Genomic DNA, 19,331 nt, shown 5'->3' with positions numbered 1-19,331 from the left:
GTGTAAAAGTTTCCCCCTGGTGCTACAGACCAAAGAAATTTTTCTTGGCTTTTTTTTTTTTTTTGGGGGGGGGGGGTGTGCTGTAAATACATCCTCCAAAGTGCTGCTCAAGGGTTTTGCTTAGTGCTTGTTGTCAATAGCATTTTTCTAAATACATATGTCCTCCCTCCTCTTGGCCAGTGAGGATGTGCTCGTAACAGCGTGGATGGCAGCAGCAGTGCTGGAATGAAATCCACAGCTCCCGAGTGCTCTCACGTGCTTTTTGTCAGACAGACAGAAGACAGCACAGTTTGGCTGAAATAACAAATTAAAGAGACAACAAGGCTTCCCGGGCAGAGTTTTTCCATTCCAAACCATAAAATAATAGTCTTTCATTAGCATTTAACCATTTCAGGGGGAAGAGATCAAAAGCAATCACGTCCGCTTAGTCTTTGCTAAATCATGACAGCCTGAGCATTAGCGAAGCCCGATTGGAGTGACTGCCTGTGAGATGCTCAGCTAGCATGAAAGCCCACTTTTCATCTGATTACTTCATCATGTTATTTACCTTTGACTGCACACAAATTACAGAAACATCACAAAGCAATACAGCATGCCTCAAAATGTCATAACCCTTTTTACTCGTAGCATACGCTTTGAAACAGAAAATGGAAAAATCAATGCACTTAGATCAGATAGTCTGAATTTGCAAAGTCTGGACATGCATGAATTTCAGTCTAAACGGCACATTCCCTTCTGGGTTGGTTGTGTTGTGGTACTGCATGTGTCCAGAAATTCCTCTGTAACAATTGTATTTGATTAAAAAGGTGTGCTAGGTGGTGTAACTACCAGCTGGAGTAAAGCTCTCTGGGTCTTTAAACTGATTGTTAATTCATCCCTGCGTGTGAGGGCTGGCATGCTGATCAGCCTGTCTGGCAGCACACACCAAAAGAAGGAAAGCTGTGATCTCCTCCTTTTTCCAAAGGAGATGCAGGCTTCTCAACGCATCGCTCAGTGGGTGCTCAGGGATGGCTGGCTGGTAACTGCAGAGCAAGCAGGAGACAGCGCTGTCCAGCGGCAGAAGCAGGTCACCATCAAAGATACATCCCTCAAAGTTTCACTTCATTTACTACATTCCCTATCCTCTACAGGGACACTCCAGGTAAAGTTGCAGGCTGGCCTCTATTCGCATCGCTCTCTAACCAAGTACTGCCTTCAGCCTACCTCCCTGCTTTGAAAGGGCTTCCTTGTGTATAACACAGAAACACATCTCAGCTTGCAGACAGGTACAGAATCAGACCTAAGCCAGTGCCTTCTCCAGTCCTCCTGATGGTCCAGGCAACACCTCACAACCAGCATCTTCCCCTGAGCAGGTGAGAAAGTAATGCAACCTGCAGTAGCAACGCTCCTCACTGGAGGCTGGAAATACTGCCGTCATCTCTCCTCATGTCACTAAATAGCTTTACAGCTCAAAACTGCCCTTTGGACATTGAAGTGGAGTTACAGAATCCAATATAACTACAGCAGCAGCACCTACCTCTCCCTGTGCACGGGGAGGTGGCGTGCAAGCTTCTGAAGAGGATGGGTTACGGTAAATATACTGAGACCTCACTTTATTACTTGGGAATCAAGTCCATACTTTGTCAGAATTCTGCCTGGAGGAAAAAGAAACAGAACTTTCATTTATCAATTCTGATTGCTATGGACACTTTGTGCCAATGCTCCAGCACTCTCTGCAGCAGTTCCCCATGGTGGGACTCCACATCCAGGTCTTTGCTTAATGGATGCTCTCCATGGAGCAGACCCAGCAGCCTCAGGCATGTATTTTTTTTCCTCTTCTTCCCCACAAAATTAGGAAACCCATGGTGAGAACCTGATATGCGTTGCTACACGGGGTCCGGCTCTAGCCAGTCAGAAGCAGGGCACTCTGTTTCCTTCAAGGCTACTTTGAGCAGAGTATTTGCAGAGAACTGACTATAAATGATGCACCTTATTCACCCAAAGACCAAAATCGCTGCAAGACCTCACTGCATTCAGCTCACCTTTCTGTATCACTGTCAAGCTTTCTGGTATTTATTTCTTTGCAGAAGTCTGTGTGCACACAGGCTCTCACAGGCTTAAGGAAAAGCTGGAGCCATCAACCAGCATTCAGCAGGGATGAAGCTGGAAGCCTGTAAGGTTTTCACTTGCTGACAGGACAAGGCAGGGTGATAACAGCATTTATATTTTACAGCTTAGATACTACAAGAATAGGATTATGCAAATATCCAGACACTCTGAAGACAGAAAGAACATCCTGGAATCATAAAACCAGAAGATACATGTATGTCTATATAATCAAGGGGTTTTGCTCTCTCTATCATTCCCTAAAGGTGTGAGTCCACTCTGAGTTCCCAGAGCCCATCTGGGATCTTCCATCCTCTCTCTCTTCTTCAACACACAAACTGGAGCTTATGGTAGCAACACTCCCCTTCAATTTAACATCACAGCAGAACAAGCAGTGCCAGAACCCCAAGCTGCATTTTTCTCCCTCTCAAAGAGATTTAAACATCTCAAAGTACCTCCCCACCACATTCAGGGCTATTCTGTATCGAGACACTTTGCTAAAGCTGTTGAATTCCATTAGGTTAGTTGCTTAAACTATTATTATAAAAGGAGCCTCTCAATCCCCCTTGTATGGGAATTCTTTATCTATGAAATGGAGACGTACCCTACAGAGATGTTGTAAGGAATGTTACAGCCAGAAAGCTAGTCAGATAAAGTAGTAATAGGGAACATATAAGTATTTGAAGATTATCTCTTAGTTATATATTACTTACTATTCTGTAGTTCCTATAAAAGTGTTTATCCTAAATCAACGCATTGCAAGTTGTATTGGAAAAGCAATATACGTGATTGAGATATGGTAGGTAACAAAGCACCTACAGGTCCCAGAGCTGCTAGATTCTGATTGATAAAATTTAATATTTTTGAAGGATAAAACCAGTCTATATTTGCAGTCTGGGTGATTTTCTTTTTATCTGCTCTACTTTCATTGCAGACAATATGACTTAGATTCCAATAAATTATTGAATGAAATATCTGTAACATGCACATGAGCTTCTTCATTCTTTGGTGTGACACACACACACACAAAAGTTAGAGTTGGATGCCTGCAAGGGAAAAAAAAAGCCCTGAATTAAATTATTTGGAATAAATGACTGGCTTTTTTGAATAAAAAGCCTGAAATGGAATAGTTATTTTAGCAGTGAAGGCTGATGTTAATACAAACATTTTGAGGTACAAGGTAAACTTCTTTATTCCATAGCTTATGTTGAAGAAGGAGGAGCAGCATGTGCCATTGGTACCCTCCACAGTGTGAAGGAATAAAACCATGTCTGGCAGGGACAATGGGCTGAGCTGCAAACATTCACTTCTAAATGCTATCAAAGGACCAACTAATAACATGTACCACACCTACAATCCCACTTACAAGATTCACATTCAAGAATCTTTTACATCAGTCCCATCAGTCAGGTAAATCCTGAAATTCCCACCAGAAGGAAGTCTTTGATGGCTTTGCAGCTGGAATGAGTAAGATAAAGCCATGGTGCCTGGGGATAACCCAAGGTGATGCAAGAAATAATTCTGTGCTGGATGGAGGTCTCCAAAGGGCTGGGCAGGAATTTGGGAAGGGCTGAAATACTCATGGACACGCTCATTACACACTTTCAGCAGAGCATGAGAGCCCCCTCTACCTTGCTGGGTGTTTTAATTGTATGTTTTAGGACAGTAGATTATTAACTTGTTGGTAGAAGTGATAGAAAAATAAATTGATAGCCTGAAGTGGGATGATGGGGTGTTTGACAGGAGGTACCCAGCAGACACTGGACAGAGAGGCAGATGGGGTCTCCACAGGACCAGGACCATGGCTGCTCGCTGCCAACAAGAAGGTCAAGGTTCAAATCATGAACCACCTCCACACACCCTGGGAAACCAAATCTCTGTGGGAGCAAAGGGAAATATGAACGAAAGAAGAAAGCTTTGGATAAGAGTTAACACCTGTGCCAAGAGGGCATTTGCCACAGGGGACGAGGGCTATCTCCAGTGTAGAGCCAGCCAAATCAGTAAGAGCTCTGGCAGGGCTAAGTCTGGCCGGTGAGATTTAGACTGGGGAGAGAAATCTGTTTTTAAGAGCACTCCAATCTGGAGAAAACTCATGCAGACGGCGAAGTGACTCTGTGATGACAGGTGACAAATGAACTCTGCTGTGACAAGTGAGAAAACTGTTCAGGAATATAAAATATTAAAAATATATTTCTTAGGGCCCCCCTCCCTTTGAGAGGTCAGCTCTTCAGATACGCCTCTGGCCTGCAGATGGGCTTTGGAGTAAGAGCCCTAAGGCTGCATCAACACTTACTGCTCGGTGCAAGTCCCATGTTCGGTTCAGAAGAGAGCCTTAATATTTCATGCTGCTAACTCTGTAAAAGAGGGGAAAAAAAATAACAAAACCCAGATGCAGACCAGGACTACAGCTTCACAGCATATGTTTCTTTGTACTGGGTTTCTCAGTGGATGAATAAAAAAATCAAGTCAGCTAAAGCTTCCCCCTCTCCACCCCCACTCTCTCCCTGTTTAATTTAATTGTGACCTTCCATTTTTTCCTCTAGAGAAGCTTGATATTACTTTGTAAAGGGCATTTTCACTCTTTAATTGAAAAAGACAATCAGGCTGTGGCAGAAATTATTGTTCCCCACCTTGAAAATTAGTGCCAGGATTGGCTATTCATACCATTTAAGCTGAATTGAAGACCCGGGACCCATGTGCATCCTAATGTGTAAATTACAGGTCCCCTCTCCTTAGAAGCTCCAAAGCAATTTAACTAAATAAAGGAGCACTGATGAAGGTCCTTGGTTGATTATGCAGCTTTGGAGAAGGACAAGACCCAGAAACTGTGCTTTTCCCCCTTGGTCTGGCAGACTGCTCCATCAGGGCAGAGATGAGCAGCGGGGTGGCAGGGTGGTCTTCTTCAGGGGGGAAGGAGAGGGCAACTCTCTGTTACCCAGGGTGAGATGCTTAGGTGGAAAACTAGAACAAATGTAGGATTTAAAGTTGTTTTTTAACCTGTCCTGGTGAAAGGAGATAATTGGGCGTTTCCCAGGTTCACCCTGGCTGAAGTAGCTCCAAATCCTACAGACCCCAGGATGCTACAACATTGACAAAGCAGAGACTCACATGTGCTTCCAATGGGGAAGGAGCAGAACGACTCAGTTGGTGTTTAGTAAAAACCACGAGTATTTAAAAATCAGGAAATGGGAAACGCTAAGCAGCTCTCAGACACCTTAATTAGAGATAACACCGCTCTTAATCTCAAAATTGAATTCATAGAAAATCAATTAGAACATTTAAAAATTGAGATTAGATGGTAAAGAGAAAAGATTAATGTATCGACACTATTATCAAGGCAAAAGAACTGTCAGAGAGTTTGTTTAGCAAGTTTACTACAGTTCTGAAAGCTTGGAAAAAAGTTTACTTTCCAGTGAAAGTCCTAGGAAATGAGATTAGCCATTCCTCTAGGAGATAGCTGGAGAATGAAAGATGTTTCTATTTAGACACCCTCTTGGTAACCAAGCTGCAAGAGGTCAGTACTAGTCTCCTTCAAAGAGATTCAGTACACCCATGCTGAGGAGAAATAGGAGATATGGTTAGATGCACAGGATGTCTCCTGGAGAGGTCCAAAGAGATGATCCCAATCTTTTGGCTACAGGCACAGTCTGTATCTAAAAGAGTTTTAGCCCAACAAAAGTTTGGGACTTCTGGCCAAGTATAGGACACCCCAGAATTTGAAATAATTTTAAAAGGTTGAATAAATGTCAGCTTTTCCATTTGGTGGCAATAATAGAGCTGATTCCTTGGAATCAGGTGTGGAATTCAGGCTCACGCTTACCAATGGGCAGCCCTAATCCACCACATCACAGGCAAGTGACAGCACAGAATCACAGGGGTTGGAAGGGACCTCCAGAGATCATCAGGTCCAATCCCCCTGCCAAAGCAGCTCCCCAGCTCATACTGCACAGGTCGGCATCCAGACGAATCTGGAATCTCTCCAGAGAAGGAGACTCCACACCCCCTGGGCAGCCTGTCCCAGGGCTCCCTCACCCTCACTGGGGAAAAGTTCTTCCCCGTGTTGGTGTGGAACTCCCTGTGCTCCAACTTGCAGCCATTGCCCCTTGTCCTGTCCCCACAGACACTGAAAAGGGGCTGCCCATTCCCCCTGCATCCCACACTTCAGATATTTATAAACATTAATAAGGTCCCCTCTTAGTCTTCTTTTCTCCAGGCTGAACAGTCCCAGCTCACTCAGCCTTTCCTCACAGCGGAGATGCTCCAGGTCCTTCATCATCTTCATATTAACTAATTGTCTGCTCTTAACCCAGACATTGGAAATGCTGATAGCAAATCATAACCACCAGCTTCTTTCCACAGCTGCTGAGGCTGAAATTCTTATCCCATCTCCCTGCAAGAGAATTTCTATTGTGATACATCACACCCAGTAACGCCACTCATATTGCAATATATCACAGCTGATAAGAGAAACACAAGCAGCTGGAGCAGCTGTGATATATCACAATTTGACACGGCCACATGGAAACGTGAACAATTTTATTGATTAGTCCTCAGGAGCATAGCTAATTTGTAAGGTGCTCTTACTACCAATGCCTTAACATTCACTGCACGTTTCGATAAGAAGCAATTACAGCTACAATATTTGGGATTACATAATGACAAAACATTTATGAAAAAATCAAAAGTTCAAGAAAGCATGAAATTACATTAATTCAGATTAACTGTTAATAATTACACAAGGTGATAAATTGGACTTTCTCTAATTGTCTGTAACAATTTCATATATTAAAATGCCCCAGTTTTCTTGTTTGCTATTTGGTAACACAGAGATGTCCTATTCCTGTTCTGAAAATGAAACGTTTGGAAGGGTTACACCTATCCCTGAGCAGTTTAAGGAATTTCAAACACATGACTGGGAGGTTGAAATGAACAACTTGCTACTTGTAATTAAGTTTTTACTCATATCACATGCATTTGAGGAGTAGTTCCCTAATCCCAGGAAGACTGACCATGTCTTCCCCTGTTCTGTAAATTGATCCTAGTACTCTAACACTTTCAAGGCAGTTTTATAACCTCCCCCCCAGCAACAAATAGCAAATAAACCAGCAAAACCACACAAAAAACCCAAAACAAACACTCAAACAAAAAACACCCCCACCCCACCCCAAACCAGGTGTAGGGGTGGGGATATTAGAGTACATGTATTCATGACACAATCAGCAGTTGTTGCAGTGCAGAGCTTTAAAAGACTAAAAAAAAATCCTGTGGGGCTGAACCTATTAATTAACACGAGTACTTCAGCAGGAAATATTTGTGTGTGTCAGTAATATTTGTTTCTCCCTCCACAGAGCATCACTTGCAGTAAACACCTCGCCCACCGCTGTGGGTTTACTTGTCTTCTCTCAGCTCTGTGCTCAGAGCCACACAATGGTCATCCTTATCCAAAACAACTCTTCTTCCCACCTTCTCTTCTTATTGTAATCAAGTATCTACACTGCAGACTTGCAAGCTATATATTGGCATAATTCCCTTGACCATCCCTTCTCCTTATTTGTCCCTTCATAGTTGGTAAGCTGAAAGCCTCCTTCACCTCAAGCACCCTGTCATTCTCTAATTTGCCTCCCACAAGATGCTATACATTTTGCTTGTTCTGAGCTCATACCTTTCCTGCTTAGGTCTGCAAACATTCCCAGCCAAAGATGATGACTTCTTGCCACACACAGCTGAGTCCATAGACTTCCACTCTTCGCAGTGAAGAATCACTTGTTCACCTGAGCATTATTTTGCTTAGCCTACATGCCCTCATTATCACATCCACCTGATTAATAGTGCTACACCAGTAGTAATCTGCTGGCATGCTGGAAAATAGTTGTTTTTTTTGTTGAAACACACAGCTGAGAGCAATGCAGTGTGAGGGAGCTCGTTGTTCATAAAGTGAGATAAATACAGACAAAGGATGGAAGGAATTATGTAGGAACTAGGTGATAATTTATTTATAGATCTCTGCAGAAACACTGAAGTTAGCAAATATACCATCTGTTAAATAGTCATACTATTCCTAAGTGCATATTAGCAATCTAAATGTGTGCCAAACACCTGATCTTTGCAGTCTTATTTTGATATTCTTTATGACAAGCAACATTATGCTTTATTAGATTATGTCACTTTCTGTTATAAAGCTATGCTAGGTAACAGTAACTGGGAGAACGGAGTGGTTGTGCTCTGTTGGTGTAAATGCCCACTCAGGGCAAAGAGAAGTGGTTTAGAGAAGTGGCCAGATTTTCAGAAAAACATGAGTAAAGTGACATATCTGCATCTCATGTTATTTTTTAATATATATTTATCACATTGTGGATTGCAATTAATCATTGAAAATACAAACATCCTCACGGGTGGGGTGGGGGAGGCAGGAGAGGGGAAGGAATGCAAAAATCTTTGGGGCAAAAAGACTGCTTCCAGCATTATTTCCAATGGTCCAGCTCATTCCTCTGTTTCTCACCCTGGGCTACATAACAAAGATAAACAATTTTACAACTCATCATTGAATCCCATCTGAATGAGGTGTCATAATATTTCATAGGAGATGCTGCCTGCCTGGAGAAAGGGCCCAATAAAGATGACAACAGAAGTAAGATCAACTCCCCTAATGAGTTATTTTTACTCATTTTGCTTTGTTTTGCTTTTTCAGAGCTGTTTTGGGGTTTTTTTTTGTTTATACAATGATTCTTTATTACAGACTGAGACACTGAATAAATATACTGTGCCTGATTATCTATCAAAATCAACCTCAGATAGAGAAAAAAAGATAATTCCTGTTTAGGTTTCTAAAAAAAGCAGCACAATGATGATCAGAGTCAAGCACTGGAAGGGAATGTCTAAAGAAAATGTCTATCCCTAGAGGTCTTTAAAAATGGGTTGAATAAGTATCTATTAGGAAGGACATAGCATACTGTTATGGGTACCTGTTATGGGCCAGTAGAATACATTAAATGACCATTTATATGCCTCCATACCTACTTTTTTATACCTATGATTCACTAGTAAGCTTAATGGGCTGAAAATCTTCTCTCCAGTGCTAGGAAAAGCTTTGTATAACCAAACTATAAACCTGCTATGGAAGAGCTCGGACTCTTGCATACAGATTTGGATACTCAATTTAAGGTTGAAATGGGTAGATTAAAAAGGCAAAGTCAACTTGTCCCCCCACATGTAATCAAAAGTAGCCCTGATAATTATAACACAGTGGATCCCATAAGAAATCTCATACCACTCCTTTTTTGATATTTAAATCAGGGATTTAAATGGAGAAACAGAGAGGTGATACAGTTTCTAAAATTAGAGTAGAAATAATACCATGGCATACCATGTCATTAAACTAAGAATTGCTACTAGCAACTTATTACTTTCCAAAATCTATTCCAATTTCAGAGCAAAGTATTACATAGTTAAACCTGAACTGTGCTGAAAACCTTTTGCTACTGCTGCACTGTGCTTTCTTTTTTTTCCCTTTCCCCTCCTTTCTCAGGTGTCTCATAACAAGTAAAATTTTGTTCTCAGCAAAAAAGGAGACCTGATTTACCATAGCAGAAAGCATTGGAAACCACTAGTTATGCTTCTTATTTCCCATGCAGGCCAAGAGTTATGGTTGGTTGGGTTTTTAATGTAGAAATTTCACAATCTGCCTTATACTAACTGGTCAAGTAAAGTGGAAGGAAAGGGAAGCGTGGCCAGTTTTGTTGACAGTGCCCAAGTCAGGAAAGGTCTCAATCTTTTGCCTTTTTTCTATTTAACATAGGAAGTTGTGAAATTCAAGGATGTTTTTACCCCTTCCATACAAAGCTTGCCCCTTCTCCCAGAGCACACAAGCCTCAGGGCACCCAACGCAAGCAAATCCCCATCTCCTGTCTGGCCAGTTGACCCAGCAGCCACTTTTCCACACAAATATTTTGTGCTGGCCTGCTCAGAAAACACTGAACCCACTGGGAGGAAAAGAAAAAGGACAAAGCTGATAAATTTTCACAATTTTCAGAACTGGTAAATAAGTAAATGCACTTGTTCAGAGATTGAACCAGTAACTTCTAAGTACGAATCCAAACTCTGGCTGGTCTACTATATCCATCCAGTTTCCCAATTAGTCTTAAAGAAAAGACTAAAACTAAGTAAATATTTTTCTTTTTCTCTTTTTTTGGCTTTTCTTGTCTTTTTTTTTTTGTCCCTCTGGACTACCCAGACTGCAAGACAGATCTAGCCAGCAGGCAATTAAAAGAACATCAGAGTTTAAAACACTTTCCCAGTGTATTGACAGGTACCATCTATTGTAGCTATGACAGCACAAGGAGGTGCTACAGCTGTCTAATTCAATTCAGTCACCTCTGAGTAGACAATGTCTTCATAGGAGACCAATATACAGGAGATGAAGAGGAGGAAAAGAAAAATTAACTGTGTAAAGTTCAACTAAGGGGGAGAAAATTGATATATTGACATAAATAGCTGAGCCTGTGCAGGTAGTAATCATTATTGCTTTGACCAACGAGAACTGTTTCTCTCTATTGAACTCTGGATCGGGTAGCTGTTCAGCTGATGAAAAATGGAACAATTGTTTGAAACAAGAATCTGCAGCAAGGTAAATAAAATAAGCTTAAGGCAAGTGGTATTCAACACTATGGAATAAAGATTTTCAAGAGGAAGCTGGTATTTTATTATATAAAAAAAATATTCTGAATGTATTTCAAGCAATCATTTCCCAAAGTAGTTTGACAAAGGTAGTGAGTCTTCTCATTAGGATGAGCTGAACAAAAGAGTAACTCAGTTTTAAAAGTACATCTACTGTCTCAGGTTCTGTAACATAATTATTAAGGGGAACAAGACTGATAAAAATACTTTCACTTCTTAGTGAAATGCAAGAAAGCAGAAGAGATTGTGATGTTAGATTCATTTAAAAAAATTAATAGTTATAAAAATTGCCTATGGGAGACAGGGACAGTCATGTTTATACAGGAGATTTCCCCTACCCATCATTTGATTTCCTACTGAATGTATCATCTTTCTCCCCTTTAAAACCAGTGCTAACATTTGTTGGAGTGAATTAAAACATATCTACTTGCTGCAGCCAGCTTTAGGACAGAACAGACTCATTAAGAATACAACATGCTTTTATCATCATTTAAACACACACTCCATGGGAGTCCTGATGATGTTTAATTATCATTTGTGTATACAGAAGAGCACACCTGCTTTTGATTTCTTTAGAAAAATTAAACAATGCAAAGTGCTTTTTTCCCCTACTCTTGTAGATTAAGAATCTATTAAGTTCCAAAAAATGCTGCTAGAACAACTCATAGAATAATACACTAGCTTTGCAATTAGGAACTGTAAATAGAAATTCACAGGGTTGTACTCTACCTGCTGTATGAACTGGTATTTAAGAATTGCCAAAGGACTAGATGCTAATCTGGACAAAGTATTTTCCTATACAGTGTGGCAATTTGCATACTGGTATATTATATTAAATATATTCTCAAGTTAGATAAACATTGTATAGCTTGGGGCACCATTAGGTATCTAACCAATAATTATTGGGTCTTGTTTTCTCCTCCTCTCTCAAGATCTTGAAAATTTTGAAGCGAAGCCAAGAAGCACAGTGTCAGTCAGAGAAGGACAAGGAGTGGTCCTGCTCTGCGGTCCTCCACCACATTATGGAGGTATGATGAACAGCCCCACATCACATGAAGCCTGAATATCAATTGCTATAGCTCAGGCAAAGTAGTCTATGCAGTTCTCTACCTTACTAGCACTGGAATTTATTTCTACATGAAGTAAGTTTGTTGTAAACTTGCATTTCATTTCTTTAAAGGACTTTGGGGTTTGCACTTCCAAAGGGGACCTGTGTTATTTGGGGTTACTTGAGGGACTAGACCACATCATCGCATTTTGGTTGTGACACATGCAAAGAGAGCCTGAAGGTCTAAAGACTGTCTCCTGACATGAATGGTTATGTCAGCTCCTTCACCCATATGGAACAGCAGAAAGGCAGCAAACAGCAAATCTTTCTACATTAAAACCACTTGAGGTCTGGGTGGAATGACTGTCAGTGCTATAACTTGAATCCTATGCCTTACACATTAGATTTGACTCAAAGATGTGTCTTCTGTTCTTGAATATCTGATTCCTTCCTGATAATCATTTAAAAAAAAAAATCACTAAAAAGACTTACATTGGAAGGGAATTCTGAAGAGGTAAACCCTTTGATCAAAGGAGGTCTATTTAGATCAGGTTGCTTGATAATTTTCAATGCTTCAGGTAAAAAACAGAAAGGATTTTTCTGGGAAATTGATCTGGAGATACCTTGCATCTATTGCCATTGCCAACTACTGCTTCTTAGCCACAATGCTGTTTTTGAAGTCTTCCAGGACAAGGTAAAGACCAGGTGACAACCAATGAGTCAGGAATGCATTTAGCATAATGTTTCAGATCTTTCATCAATGCCAGCCCTAAGCATGGGGCACAGTCTGCCTTTTCCTCCTTTTTATAGGTGTATTACCACCTCTAACATCAGCATTTGCAGAGCAATACAAAGGCTTGAACATGTAGGTACACTGCTGTGGTAATTTTTTCCCCCCCACCATGAGTGAGAAGCTTGAATGATATTTTGATCTTTATTTTTTCCTCTCCAACCTTGATTCTTGCAAGTTGAGCCATATACATACACACATCTCCTCTGGGGGCATTAGAATCCAGATCAAAACCGCTTCACATCTTTTGAAGTCTGGAGTAAGAACTACAGCTTCCTAACATAACTGGGTGTTGATGAATGGAAATTTTACCCTGGAAAAGTAAATGTGTATTTAAAAGGGGAAATAGCAATAGCATAATTAACAAGTTGTCTAGTTCTGGACTGAAGGAATCTGCCGTTTTTAGAGGATGCTCTGCTTTCAGCAGGAATAACCACACATCCACAGCAGTGCTTCTTCAATTCTCCTTAAAGAAACAGAGTTATAAGACAAACTCCCATGAGAAGGTAAATAGTGATCTATAAAGAGGATGCAGTATATCAGAGATGTAGAGAAACCCATCAATCAATTTAAAGCCCGCAAGCCTTGAGCAGAGAGGAAATGTCAGTTCACTTTGTGTTTACAGCTATATGAAAGAAGTATATAATCAAGGAAATGAAGTGAAACCTGGTCCTTAAGGGCAAAAAAGGCTTGAAAGAGTTCCTGAAATGTATCAATGGGACAGACAGAAAGACAACACATCCATCCTTGAGTCAGTAAGCTATATATTTTCCTTTCGCTGTAGGGTGAAATTATGATTTGACAAATAGGAAGGACTAGAAGAAAACATTCAAAACAAATAAATAGTTAACAAGTGAGCTCACCCCAGATTAATTGAGCTGACAAAATGGTATCCATGAAGAAAGCCTTTGCCACGGTGTTTCTTAAGCTGGAGATATGAGCTGTTGACCAATAGGCCTGAAAAATACATTATCTGAAATAACAAGTCTCTAGAGAACAGAGAGTTCTTTAGACATCCATAAACACTGTATTTGTGATCCAAAATTACATGCCACAGGGATGAAGTACATGATATGAACTATGGTAAGTCATACACTATCTCAGAAGGTTTAGGAAGGCATTTTCTTTGAAAACAAATGTATATTTAGGCATTTTTAATTGTAACCCTTGTCTCCAACTCACAACACCTGCAGGAGAAGGGATTACTGGCCTGGCATACAGCTTCCATTGCAAGTGTATTTACAATACTTCAAATGTGGCAGGAATTAGTGAAGTATCAAGGAATTTGCAAGATACACAATGCCAGCAGGAAAGAGAGCTGACTTCCCTACAACATTAGCATAAGACAATGCAAGTTATACTAGGAAACAAAACTGCTCTTTGGATCTCTTAGGCAGCTTAGGAGATCCAGGCTAGCACCACTGCAGACCTCCTGTTAGTACAAGCAGTTACAGGAAAACTCAGGGTAACTGTTTGGGTACAGAGCACAGACTATGTTCTTTTAGAAGGAAGCATGATATCAAATGGGTTGGAATATCCCTTTGTCACTGGGGTCAGCTGTGACCTCATGGTTACTGGCTTGTTTTCCTTTAACTTGAAGAACTGAAAACCTCTGTACAGCAGTGATGTGAGACAGCTATCATTAATAGAGATGTTTTGAAACATGATAGATTAGCTAAAACCTCTTGCTAACCTAGAAGCTCTTCTGCTTCCAGCAATAGGTGAGACAGTAAGACATGAACATAAGAAAGCAACAAGGTTTATTATTTGAAATTGCTTCCATAAACCATTGAGACACAGGAATAGGTAGCCACAATGGAAGCACAAGAAGTATTTCTCCCACCTATATTACCTAAAGAAACACACCTCTTCCTCCCTCTCACCACAGGCACCAACACTCTGCACAGCTGACCTCACCCTATACCATAAACAGCCCGAAGTCAAGTTCTCTACTGGTTTCACAGGAAGGCAAGCTCTAAGCTACCCTTTGATTACCCAGCTGCTTGTCACAGGCTGCAAAGGCTTCTCTACATTCCAAGTATTTAAAACATTTGAAGCTGAAGTTAAGCCGAACTTCACTTTCTGACAAGAACAGCTACACTACTTCTTGCTTTATGTACACACTTCTTACCTGAGTGTGCTGCAAGCCTATTTTGGGTCATACAAGAACGATAAGCTATTTCACCCTAACAAGAGACAAATACATCAAGCAGCTCAACGATAAGAAAAAAGTTTAGAAGGATCATTTCAACATCAGCATAAGACCTTAAACTAGCTCTCAGAAAACAAAAGCCTTGAAGAGGTGCTGTTAAAGTTACATTAAAACCTTCAACAGCAAAATAGAAGCTACTCTAGGTTGCTATGAGCAAACATCAGCACTTAGGAAAAAAACCAAACAAACCCCCACCCTTTAAAAGCACAACTTATCCTCTCAACAAAGGAAGACACTAAGAAGTTGCTGGCTAACAAACAAAAAACCCACAACTTATAATTAGCTAAATAAAGAGGAGGGGGGGAAAACTACCCCATAACGCCTGACCCAGACCATCTCTTCTCCAGCCCCTCCTTGCCTATTTATGCACCGGCCACTCTCCAGCCTCAGCTGTCATTATTTAGGAGGCTCATTAACACACCGTATAAAGTTCAGCATGTGACTTTCTTCTGCTTGTTAGTGAGAGTCTGGAGTGTAGAGGTGGGGATGTGAGCTGTATTTCTTTCTCTAGGAAGTGTCTCTGTAGCTAGAGAAGTTCTTTAGGTCAGCTGTTTTTACCCTATGTAATCAGCATGTGGCATTATTTAAAAATAATGCTTTATCTGGAGTGAGGAAGTAGAGGAATGTATATGAGGAGGAAGTAAGCTTGAAATAGCTTTCACTTTTGTAGCTATATACAAGCTTGACCTGACTGTGATTAAGAAGCTGCTGCCTAAATAGTAATACTTGACAGGAGACTGTGGTGTAGACTGTTTTTCATTTATTTTCTCAGAAGTGAAGTCTGATGTAAGGCCTGTTTCCTTCAAGCTAGCTCCCTGCAGGGCTTTAAGGAAGTTGCTAATCTTGTTAGGAGCAGCAGGATCACTCATGCATTTGTATTTACTTGCTCCTAAGAGCTGCCAGGGTTTGAAGCTGGGATGCTGCTGAGTCTGGAGGCTTTTCTCCATACTGCTATTACTATACCATGGCAGCATTAAAAAAAAGCTCCTAAAACAAATCAAAAGCCACTTTTAAGGAAGTTGGAGCTCTGTGGACCTGCTTAATGGGGAGAATGTGCCAAATCTTCAGCTAGCAGAAGGGTGAGGAAGGAGGTGCATGTGATAGCAGGAGGTGGGTAACTAGGTGTGTGGAGATTTGTGCTCGGCACTGGTGAGGCTGCACCTCAAGTTCTGGGGCCCTGCAACAAGAAAGACGTTGAGGTTCTGGAGCGTGTCTGGAGAAGCAGTGAAGCTAGCGAAGGACTGCTTGAAATACTGGAGCAAAGGCAGCTGAGGGGAGACCTGATGGTTCCCTATAGCTGTCTGAAGGGTGTAGCAAGGTAGGGCATTATCTCTTCTTCCAAGTGGCAAGTGATAGGATGAGTGGAAATGGCCTCTAGGTTTATATTGGGTATTAGGAAAGGTTTCTTCACTGAAAGCCAGTCTGCCTGGAAAGCGACTGAGGTACGTACAAGATGTGGAACTGTGGTACTTAGGGATGTGAGTTAGTGGTGTTCCTGGCAGTGCTGGGTTGATGATGACCTTAAAAGTCTTCTCCAACACAATGATTCTATGATAGGATGGGATGAGCAGTCCTGCCCCATGTGAAAGGGTCTTCGACTACTCCCTCAGGTTGCCTCTGGGTTCTGTATTAAGCAGTCACTTGATAATGTCTGTAGTCTTAAAGTGACAGTTTGAAGCATTTTTAAATAAACTCCCTTTATAAAGATGAGTGCCTTAGCGATGGGTTTAGAGTCCCTTTCTCACTGTTCCTATGAATCTTTAATCCTTTCCTGCCAGCTCCAGCCGGAGGGAAGAGCCTCTTCCCAGAGACCAGCCTGTAGCTGTTCTCCGGCCGAAGGAGTGATATTGATTTGAATGTGCTCGGGCTCAGGGAACCACTGGAATGTTATATTCCCCAGACTAGTATATCAGGAGTGATTATCAGCTGCCCTTCTTCATTCCCAGCTGTGCTCTGAAAGAAAGTGCTCATAGCTGACAGGCACAGGCAGTGCTCTCCTGCCAGGCCTAGCTCAGGGCCTGACCATCAGGTGAGGCCTGCAGAGTGAAGGGGTAGACTGACACCACGTAGTTCTCTGCCTTGGATTAAAAACACAAACAACACACCCAATGAACACACCCTAGGATTGCAGCACTAATGAAATAGCTCTTGCTCTGGCATATGCTTAATGAAGTCTATGTTGATGTAATTATCTTTCCACTGACATGTACCCCCTTCGCAGTAAAGGCAGTTCTGTGCTCTCCAAGACATCTTCTCACAGTCAATAGCAGCACTGGGATCGCTGACTTTTGAGAGCAAAGATAATTTTCCAGTGTTTTGTGCTCAAATATGTTAATTTGGGCTGAGACAAATTACCTGTACATGTGAAAAGGAGCTGCACTGTCATACTTGTTATGCCATAACTAGACAGAGTTTAAAAATACTAATTACCTGAAGGTGGTTGGTTTTGAAGTTTGTCTTGGGAAACACTTTGACATGTAGGTGTTAAATTTAAAAATTGAGGCTAGAAATTATATGAATAATATTTGATTACTTGTGTTTGTGAATTAAATTCTGAAACTTCTGTAGTGCTCAGAATTTTGTATTGTCATTATTTGTAGGCCCAGATATCAGAGGGATTCTTTCTGGGTTTAAACCTCCATATGGTTAGCAGAGTATTTTTGTGACCTAGGGGTAAATCATAGCTTCTCTCTGTCTTTGGAGCAAGCTCAACTCTTACTGTAAGCAATTTCTTTCAAAAGTTTATGCTGGGGAAAAACCTAAACTCAGCTTTTTTGGCCCATTTCTAAAACACCACTGAGTAAGGACTCACCTGAAATTACTTCAACTTGCTTCTTACCACAGTAGCCCCCTGTAATCAGTGAAGACTTCTCTGGAAAGGCTCCCTTCCTCAACCTCCTCTTTCCCTTCTGCCCCCTTACATGGCTTCACTTCATGTTTATTTTTCTAAAACATTACACATTAACTTTAGTGAAAAAAGTAATAGGGAAACCAGGCTGATTTGGTATAGAAAACCCTCTTTTCCCCTACTTCAGACATGTTGATTCATCTTCAACATTTTGTGAGAAGTGGTTAATTTAGAGGGGAAGTTACAGCCAAACAGGTCTATGCACAAAGGAAAAAAATAAATAGAAAAAAAGCCCATAAAATCTTTGGTGCTGATAACGGCTAAGACTTGTGTAAGACCTTTACACTGAAGTCCTTTCATAGTGTTCTCTGAAATTCAGTAATTCTGAGGCTGCCATGGGTCTGTCGGAGTGTTTTTCCTAACTGCTATCTGCTTCAGAAATCCTGTGGTTAAGTGGAAACCAAAAATATAATCTAAAAAATAATTGTGTCTATTTGTTCTTCCGTAAAATAGCTGGCAGCAGCAATTTCTGTGTTCATTTTAGCTAGACTTCATTAGCAGGTTACTCTCTCTTTATAATTTCCCATCTATGCCTCTGCTACCTTCTGTTCAGCATTACTTTCATCAGACTCTTCCCAACTGCTGATTTGTTCATGCAAATGAATGTAACCCTAAAACTAATGGCATGGGCCTTTTATTACTTTCATTTGCTCATTCAACGGGTCTGTTCCATATCTGATTTATTCAAAGTGACCCAAACCAGAAATGTTTAAGTGATAGTAGCTTTTTTTCTCACATACCCTCAGGTTTTTTAGCCTATTACATCTGTTGATGTTGTCACTTAACTTTCTTAGGAGAGATACTGGCTAAGGGAGTAGGATGCTGGTTTTATGTCTGAGAAAGAAGGTTCATCTCCAGAGTTTGGCTCGTTTCTCCTGAGGTTTCATCCGAGTCCCACTGAAGTCAATTAAAGTCAGTGTTTCTACAGAGTTTAGTGAAGCTGAATTAGGCTCTAGGCAAGTGTGGGCTGCGGGCTGGTGATGATGAACCTGCAGTTAGAAGAGCAGTACTGTTTATATCCCTCATGATGGGGAGAAGAAGTATTTAAATATGAAAAGGAGGGACCTGCACTTGTTCCTGGTTAATGGGGAAGCTCATCAATAGGCCCTAAGGCAATGGAGGACTGCAGACAGGGAGAGAGTAAGAGACTTGGGAAGATGAAGTCAGCTGGAACACCCTGAAATCAGGACAAAGACTAGTTCTCTGTTACTGATTAATTCACAGCTTGATTCAGCACTTTCTTCACCCTTGTAATTGCAGCACCAGAACTAGATAATGGGGTGGGAGCCTCCAAACTCTTTTTTCCTATTTATATTGCTTTTTAAACTACCTTCAGTGCATCATTAGATACACTAAACTTTCATGAAAGTCTGTGTCCAGCTCTCAGTGGTTCAACCTCTCGGAGCAGTCTTGTTGTACATGAGCCCATATGAAACCTCTGTAGCACTGTGTGAGGAGGAAAGCACGGCTTCCAGCTCCCACAAAAGGGACACAAGGTGTACTTATGAAACCTGGAGCAACTCAGGTCCAAGGTATTTCTTCCACAGAAATCCCAGGTTTATGGCATGTATGTACTTTGTAAATCTTCAGCATTTTCTTCACAGTCCCTAGTTTG

General features: G+C 41.1%; 1 protein-coding gene across 1 annotated transcript in view; it reads left to right on the top strand.

Annotated features, from left to right (window-relative positions):
• Positions 1-19,331, top strand: part of LOC311196049 (contactin-6-like) — a gene marked incomplete at both ends in the record, with an annotated part of 111,192 nt that overhangs the window by 35,719 nt on the left and 56,142 nt on the right. Inside the window, one exon of the mRNA XM_084269544.1 lies at positions 11,691-11,786. Within this exon, the coding sequence (XP_084125670.1) occupies positions 11,691-11,786 (96 nt within the window). The remainder of the gene's footprint in view (positions 1-11,690; positions 11,787-19,331) is intronic.

This window comes from Gallinula chloropus (genome assembly GCF_964237585.1).
Source record: "Gallinula chloropus genome assembly, chromosome: 12".
Lineage (NCBI taxonomy): Eukaryota > Metazoa > Chordata > Aves > Gruiformes > Rallidae > Gallinula > Gallinula chloropus.
The sequence above is the reverse complement of the archived record's forward strand: the minus strand, read 5'-3'. Positions and strand labels throughout refer to the sequence as shown.